Below are 8922 nucleotides of genomic sequence, written 5' to 3'. Positions count from 1 at the left end.
TGACTAACTAACACATGAACTTATATGTCATCAAATCGTTCACTTTTCAAGTAGCCTGAGGACTGAACTGTAAGTGCTTTGTTCCTTCTCTCGCTATCTCTCTATCTCGCTCGCTCTCTTTTCCCTCCCTTTTCTCGGGCATAACAAGTGTAAACAGTTCATCCACAGAACAGGATCCAGGATGCACTGCCTCATTTGCATTAGACATCTTAGAAACAGACACCACCCTTTTTTCCTCCTTCCTTTCTTCCTTTCGTTCTTTCTTTCTTTCTTTCTTTCTTTCTTTCTTTCTTTTTTCTGTCTCTTATGCAAATGAAAAACTATTCATTTTAGCACGGATACTCTTTGTACAGGTGTGCATGCTGTCAGGCTCCTCGTTGGATTTTCTGTCTCCAGCAATAGAGCCTGAGGACATCCGTCACCACATGCTCAACAGAGAAACTGCTGCACCTCAGGAGACAAATACTCATTATACTAAAAATGACAGTTGTGTCACGATAATGTCTTTAGGAACCATTTGTCACTGAAACACATCTTAGCTGTCATCTTATAAATCTTCTGGAAGCACCACCAAATGAATAAGTGCTTTGCCCAAATTAGGGATGTTTTTTTAAATAAGCAAAATCTTCTGTCTAACTCACAGGTGTCGAACTCCAGGCCTCAAGGGCTGGTGTCCTGCAGGTTTTAGATGTGTCCTTTATCCATCACAGCTGATTTAAATGGCTAAATTACCTCCTCAACATGTCTTGGGGTTCTCCAGAAGCCTGTTAATGAACTAATCACTTGATTCAGGCGTGTTGACCCAGGGTGATATCTAAAACCTGCAGGACGCCGGCCCTCGAGGCCTGGAGTTCGACACCCTTGGTCTAACCGAACAGATGTTATGAAGTGGGAAAATATGTTTGTTAGTTTGATCATTCAGTACCTCTTGCAGACCCAGTGCTTACAGAACAGCGCAGTATTCAGAGGAATTAAATCAGTTAAAAATATAATTTAAAAGATCCAACATGTGCGGCCTTCCATCCATTGTTAGTGCCAGTACACGACGTAGCATGCCCTTTATGCAGAGATGACATCTGCAAGATTAAAGCTTGCAGTCACATATTCACAATGTACTCCTCTGAATTCATGAACATATTTTGTTGCTTAACTCTGAGAATGTTTTGCACAGGTTCTTTTACCTCCAGACGTTACTGCTGCAAAGACCACCTCTAAGCAGTGCATTCATGTCCTATGTGATATGCTCTCATACATCTCCAGACATGTTGAGGCCTCTTTCTTGGATGATGTGGTCTTCTTGTGTCCCTAACGAGCTTGTTTACAAGAGCTTGTTACTTGTTACTGTTACTTTTGGTGTGGCAAATACTACAAGTATCAACTCACTGTGCACTGATGTAAGAGCAATGCATTCACAGGTAGATATACTCTATAGAAGGCTAGATATATAAATAAAAGTGAAATAAATAAGAATAGAATAGAATAGAATAATCCTTTAATTGTCCCACAAGGGGAAATTTGGTTGTATCAGCAGATGCGAGGTAATAAGAAATGTTTGTGTTTGGTAATACAAAATTACTCCACAAGTACTTGTAATCTAACAATTACTATTTAATCACAATAATTTTGTAGTGCAACCAGCCATTTTAAACCCAACACTATATTCCACAAACAAGGTGCATCCATGTTGCAGTCATGGTCTGAATGACATGAATACATCGGTATATTCCAACGTTTGTTTCTATGTTTTCCTCTTTTACTTTTGTAACTTTGGAAAAGTCTTACGAACTTAATTGATCACCATACTCACCATAGAAAAAAGCCACAAAAATCAGTGGCTATTCATACTTATTTCATACTATTCAACACAGATATTTCAATTACTTTTGACAAGTCTGATGTGCATAATTATGTTGACAAAGAGTTGGTTATATCTGATAAACTTTATCAATTTTATGAGATTAAATCTTTAAAAGAAAATGATACCATCACAGAATCTGTAACCAAAATCTGGGGCTGTTATGGTCATTTGTAGAGGAGAATATTTTATTGTGACATCCAGACTGTTATCAGCAGTCAGTATCTGTTTTCAAAGAGTCCCATGTCTGGAAACTCGGTCAGCCCAGGGTTACAGATTACAGATAAAAGGTTACAAATGTAAGGGTCACATCTGAATTTTTTCTCTCTTTGGTGCTGAAATTGCTCGAGCTGCTGCACTGTTGCCCCTTCAAACCTTTAAGTCACAGTGTGTTATCTGTGGATAGACTCTAATCAGTTTTCCTTCACCAAAAGTCTGGAATGAATGCGACCACTATCAGCGAGGTCTCCTGATTACTATGAGTGACATTATAGAGTCAGGTTAGTCATACCTGGAACACCTTCTTGTACATGTACGTGTGTGTGTGTGTGTGTGTGTGTGTGTGTGTGTGTGTGTGTGTGTGTGTGTGTGTGTGTGTGTGTGTGTGTCTTTGTAGCTGTGGAGACCATATCAGGTGGGTGCTCTCCTATCTTATCAAGCTAAATGCTCTAAAGGGACTATTGTGTATGCAAGAACTGCCTGAGTTTCACACTCAGACCGTTGACCAATTAGCATTTCTTTAAGGCATATGTATGAGTGTGTCTTGCCTGTGTGTGTGTTGAGGCCAACCATATGGAAAGGAAAGAAAGATTAGTTACATTTTTTTCCTCCTCTCTCTAATAGTTAATTTTTCTTTTTTTTTAAAACATGTCTTGCCTACTTGATTCATTCGTAATTCTTTATAAGAATCAAGTGGGCACTGTCTCCAATAGTTAGTAGAAATAGGCTGGTAAGTTGGTGATAACCTCTTGGTCTGAAGGATTAAGCTGATGTGTGAGCACCACAGTTCCTCTGACGGCAAGTTCCTTAGCACTAATTTGCAGACGTGTGTCTGCGCATTGCACTCATGTACTCTATGAATACAGTTTGCTAACAAAGCCTACATGATTTAAATGACTTACAACACCATACTTTTGGCAAAAACATCTTGCTGCAAGAAACAGACAGAAAAATGAAAGTCAGAATTGCTGATTCAGACTGAGGTTAAAAATGAAGCCAATATCTTCAGTGTGTGCTGCTGCTGATCATATGCACTGGCGTTATTTGTTACTGTGCTTAAGATAAAAGAGCAGTCAGGGACAAATCCGTGACAACATCTACAGCATAGGGTTGGGTTGAGCAACTGTCAAACATGCAGACAGGTAGAGAGCAGGGCAGGTAGACAGGCCACCTACCAGCGTGGGTGTGTGGGTGTGTGTGTGTCAGTGCATTAACTCTTATTAAATAATTTGGTGACAAAATAGCATTGTATTTGTTCATGTTTCTAGACATGAATTGGTGGTTTTAGCATGAATTTACCTGCATTTCGATGGAGGCTCCAAGCAAGAACCGTTAGTGTTGAACAGAATTTTCTCTGAAGTCAACATTTTCATATGTATGATTATACTATCTCGTCCTCTCCATATTTTGCAAGTGATTCAGCCAGTGTCCATACTTGGGCTATATATTTTGTTGCTCCCTTGCTTGAAAAATCTCCTTAAACATGCAGAAAGTTGTGTGTTTACTGTTTAGGTGGAGCTCTCTGGAATTGGGAGACACTGTAAAGGCAAAGAAGATAAATGTCCTGCTCCTACTTTCCCCTGTTTTTGTTTCGTTGACTTGCTGACAGTTTTTCTAGTGAAGGGTCAGAGGCAGGTCAGTAGTTTTTGGAGTGGTCAGGGCCTCACTCTGTGTGTGTGCAATGCCGCCCAGGCAGAGGGTCTGCGCAGAGGTCGGCTTTGAGGATCTCAGTGTGATCCAGCCATGTTTAGTCTACCAGTCCTACATGTCCTACATGTCGCACACCACAGTCATTTGGTCAGGAGCTGTTTCAACAAGGCGGTGCTATTCCTGCAGCACTACCCTACCAAAGAGCTGTGACTGATTGGCCAGGACGAGTAAGAGATGTGCTGCCAACAATGGTGCAGGATGTAGAAAAATATAATTTTATAATTGATTTGTTTACTGTAACATTTGTTTCAGTGGCTAACTTTTAGAAATGTTTGTGCATTTGCAAAAATGATCTTTAAAAAGACTCAACTTTTATTCTGTCACACTTATTAAAGTAATAAAATCTGTAATAAAAGGCTATTCTTGAATGCTTTATCTGTGTGAAATCCTTAAAGAGATGATGTGTTTTCTTCTAATCCAAAACAGCAAATCCACATTAAGGATTTGCTGGTTTGTTTATGTTTGATCCAGGATGTACTGACCAACAAACTCTTCCTTTGTTAAAAATGATGGAAAGAAGAAAAGCAAAGACACCATTTGTCCCCTCTTTAATAAGAAAAAAGAAACATGAATCAGTGTGATCACACTTAAACCGAAAGAAAAGAAAACACAAACAATATATTATATCAGCACACTTTCAAAGTTGGAAAAGCAACATATTTTAAATAAAGGACATTTGGCATTGAAACTAAAACATGTTCCACAGAGGACATCGCGTGACCTGAAACTTCTGCATCCTCTGCTGCTTATCATCCTTCAAAAGATCATCCATACATTGATCTCTTATCACATCAGCAGTCATTTGAAGAAAAGGCACTTTTCAGACATCGGGGCGGTCTTTTGACCCACTTTTACACGGTTACTACTTAGCTGATCCGTTGACAGTTTAAGGAGGACATTCCTACGTATTGTTGTAACACACACACACACACACTATCAGCCCACCTGGCCACTGAGAGCTCTATAGTGCAAAGTACTGTATGTAAATCCTCCAGTAGTGCATCTCTCCTCCCCCCACTGTTAGTAACTGACAGAACTCCTCCATGCACCTCACCAGTTAACTGTTATTCGAAATGTTACAGTCTCTGGAAAGGCATGCAGTTAAAATGCTTCACGTAGTAATAAAAGGAACTATTTTCTGGTCATCTGAAACACATCACATATTTTTTTTTTTTATACCACAGTTGGTTTGCATCTTTCCTTCTCACTACAGATTTTTCTTTTTTTTTTGTTACTTTGTTTTACTCTAAACCTCAGCAGGAACACAATGTTTTTTTTCTTCATGTTAACCAAAAGACGACACGTTTTTTTGAAAGCACAGAGTTCATGAGCTACACGTTTAAATTGACAGACGCCCGATCTGACAAAAACACGACAGATCAGGGTGTGAAAACAAAAAAATGACCAATGTTGTAACACACTCACAAAGAAATGAATTTAAATGTCTCCAGTTGCAGTAACACCTGCCTGAAGCAGTAACCTGAAACTTTCCTCTGGATAAAAAACGAAACCTCACATTGCGGTTGTAACTGGTCGACAGAGCACATTACAAGTTATATTAAAATTTCTCCCTTCATAAATAAATGCAAATATCCTTTCCCCTCCTCATTACCTCTATTTACATTTTATACAAGGCTATTTTTGCCACACACAATTCTCAGGATTGGACTTTAACTTACACACAGACAAATTAAATGACTTCATTATCATTTAAGACCTCCTATTGTCCAGCTTCACTTTTCTGTCCTCCGTGTAACCAGTTTGTCTCCTTGTTTGACAGAGATGGCAAAAAGAAAAAGTGTGTTCTTTTGTCCCTCTAAACATGGCAGCCATTTTATTTTGGATGTGAGTTTTGAAGTCCAGAGACGCAGAGATATTGAAAGAGGAAGATGGCAAAAGCATTGGAGTCCATTTTAACAGATGCAGGGAGACACAGAAGTCTCCATCTTGGCTTTCCTCCATGAGCAGGTTTGTGTGTGTGTGGGAGTCGCTAAAAGTCCATATTAGGAGGCATTGAGTACTGAACGGCTGTACAGAGTTTGGTAGTAAGCGCCTGAGTCCATTGTGGTCGGCCCCGGGCTGTCGTAGATCTGCTTCGCTGCTACAGGAGAGGTCCCAGCGTAGGTGTTGTAGGTCATCAGCTGGTCCTGGTAGGATTTGAGGTCCATCTTTTGCTCGTTGGACATGAGGTTGGTGATGGAGAATGGATGGTTGAAGTTGTAGTGGGGGTCTAAAGACTTGAGGGGGTCGCTCTGTATGTCCATGTGTTGCTGCATGACACTCGGCAGGAGGTGGGAGCTACTAGGTAGAGTCTGGGAGTGGAGGAGTGGGTTGGAGGAGGAGGTGCCAGTGAGGGACATAGAGGATGGAGAGATGGAAGATGAGGTGGTGGAGGAGGGTGGCAGGGAGACAGGTGGGTTGTGGAGGTGTGAGGAGGACAATGGTGGACATTCCAGTGAAACCATCGAGTTTCGGGAATGAGGCTGGTCATCTGAAGATCCCGGGTGGGAGTTATCCGAGTGGGTGGAGTCTGCTCCCTCTGATCCACCTCCAGGGCTGCGATCCTCCACCAAGTGATCGACACTGTGAACTACTTTTCCTGAGCCCATGTCCTGGTTCTTGGATGCCTTTTTTGCTGACTTGTCCTCAATCTTGAAGCGTTTCTGGCGCCTCAGGTAGCAGCCGTTCTCAAACATGTTGCCAGACTGTGGGTGGAGAGTCCAATAAGAGCCTTTGCCCGGCTTGTCGGGTGAGCGAGCCACCTTCACAAAGCAGTCGTTGAAGGAGAGGGAATGGCGGATGGAGTTCTGCCAGCGCTGCTGGTTCTCACGGTAGTAGGGGAACAGGTTCATGATCCATTGGTAAATCTCGTTCAGGGTTAACATCTTGCTGCCACTCTGCTGGATGGCCATGGTGATGAGGGAGATGTAGGAGTATGGTGGCTTGGCATGGGTCATTGGCCGTCGGAAGGGCTTTGGGTTAATCTCCTTTGCCCCTGCTCGGTTCAGAGTTGCAGGAGAGGTGTATCCCAGCTGACTCATGGATGGGCTAATGTCCTGGTAGTGGGACAAAGAACTCAGGGAGCCTGGAGCAGCAGGGCCCAGCTGAGTTAGTGAGCCTGAGGTGAGGGACGGGGCCACTGGGGAGAGGGACATGTGGCCGGGAGCGGAGCCCATTGAGGCCAGTGGTGAACTGCTGATGCTGGTGGTGGGTGGGTGATATGACATGTTCATACCAGCAGGCGAGACAGTGGCTGGGTTCAAGTTGATGTAGTTATTGATGGTGCTCATAGAGCCCATGGAGCCCAGACCAGAGTTCATGGTTGTAGGAGATGAGTACATCTGGAGTAAACAGGGGGGACAAAATCTAGTTAGTTGCAATGTGAACACAGAAAAGAAATAAAATAAGACAAATAATTATATAAATTATGTAACTATCTAATTTTGATATCAATTTTAACACTTCTGTTGGAAATAAGTGATCTAAATTTCTCGGGCAAAACGTGAAATGTGAAAGGAAACACTCCCAGACTCCCAGTGTTAAAAGTCACTTCTTATCAATGCACAATGAAGCTCTCAGTGTGCTGAGAGGGGACATGGATTTCACACAGCGATGTTAACCTGAAAATGCGTAAAAAGCGCGTCATGGTGCCTCTCGGTCAGACGGCCTCCTCCACTGCTGGCATGGAACAACAAGTTCTTCAGTATTTAACCTAAAGTGGAGGAGTGATACTACTTCCAAGTCCTTTTTGTGTGAAATAAAGTTGAATAATTCAGTGCTAAATGTCAAGAATCGTGCTTCTCTGAATCCCGAGTCTTACTGATATTTAATTTTTATGGATGCGAAAATACTAAATCTGCGGGTGATAAAAGACAGACTATCTTAGCCCGCTTATTTTTGGTTAATTATTATCAAACGCTTTCTTCTCGGTAATTTAATCAGGCTGGGTTGAGGTGAGAACTGCTGCTGCTGCTGATGGAATTAACTCCTAATTGAATTAGGGAGGAAAAAGTCTTGTTTCATTAACACTTGAATCGTTGCGACACTTAAGCGGAGTAGAGACACAAAGGATAAAGGCCTAACAGTGAGAACATGTCTTTTAAAAACATCATATAATTCTCACGGACTGTCGATTTATTACGAAATCCGTTAAATTATAATTGTTCCATTGTTGATTTAAAAATTATTGATTTAAAATGATAAAAGTATTTATTTTGCAGAAAAAGCGAGCCCCTTCCTGACTTGCTTTTTATTTCTTGCTTTATTTATGGTGTTTGTTTACCATAACTGCTAAAAATATTAATTATTCACATATTACGATATTATTATTTTAGATTTTGTTTCGGGTTTTTTTGTTTGTTTGTTTTTTTGTCCAGATTCCTGAGATGTGATTTTCCATTATTAATGCCATACGTGGATGTTTTTATTTTTAGGACAGTGTCATAATATTTCCATGTTAATTCGAGGTTTTCGCCTACTTTTATAAGATTATTTTCGAATGTATCAAAGCATTACAACTACTTTTGATTCGGAGTCCCGCTGCATAAGCGAACATTTTGTCTTCCCTCACGGTCTGTCTCTCTTTCTCCTTTTTTAAAATCCCCCCAAACCAAGACGGAGACCTCGGCAATATTTATAACAAGAGTAAATAAAAAAGTGGATTTATTTGTAGTTACTGTTGATATTTTCATGTTTTCGCTTGTCATTACCTCGCTGGCCTCGCTGGCTGTGTAGTAAGTATTCCACTCTTCCATCTTCACAGAACTCAACATCCCAAACAAAAGTCTTCAGAAGAGAATATTTTATCTGTGGCCGAATTTTTCAGAATAACAAAAATAAATATAAAGTCCTCCTAAAAGTTGGCACGTATCGGGAAGAAAATCCAAGCAGAAAGGTTTCTCCTTGTCGCACGGAGTCTAAAATGCGTAAAAATGAAAAAGTGATGCGATTCCGCTCCGGAGAACAGGTAGGTCAGCGTTTCTTAGTTGTCAGTAATCCATTGTTTGGCAGCTTTAAACTTGTTAATGCGCAACAGACTTCTGCTTCTTTCTCGTGGCCCGTTTTTTCTTTTGGTCACCGGGCCCTCGGGACGCAGCGCGCGACAGACGGAGATATAACTTGGAAATCCAGTAGAGGAA

General features: G+C 41.2%; 1 protein-coding gene across 1 annotated transcript; it reads right to left on the bottom strand.

The window, feature by feature from the left end:
* Positions 1 to 5787: 5787 nt before the first annotated feature.
* foxa3 (forkhead box A3) lies at positions 5788 to 8556 on the bottom strand. Its single transcript, XM_063494052.1, has 2 exons — positions 8494 to 8556; positions 5788 to 7125 (listed from the first exon to the last, which is right to left on the bottom strand). Exons 1-2 carry the CDS (start codon positions 8554 to 8556, stop codon positions 5788 to 5790), a joined length of 1401 nt encoding a protein of 466 aa, XP_063350122.1.
* Positions 8557 to 8922: the final 366 nt, after the last annotated feature.

This window comes from Pelmatolapia mariae, linkage group LG14 (genome assembly GCF_036321145.2).
Source record: "Pelmatolapia mariae isolate MD_Pm_ZW linkage group LG14, Pm_UMD_F_2, whole genome shotgun sequence".
Classification (NCBI taxonomy): domain Eukaryota; kingdom Metazoa; phylum Chordata; class Actinopteri; order Cichliformes; family Cichlidae; genus Pelmatolapia; species Pelmatolapia mariae.
The sequence above is the reverse complement of the archived record's forward strand: the minus strand, read 5'-3'. Positions and strand labels throughout refer to the sequence as shown.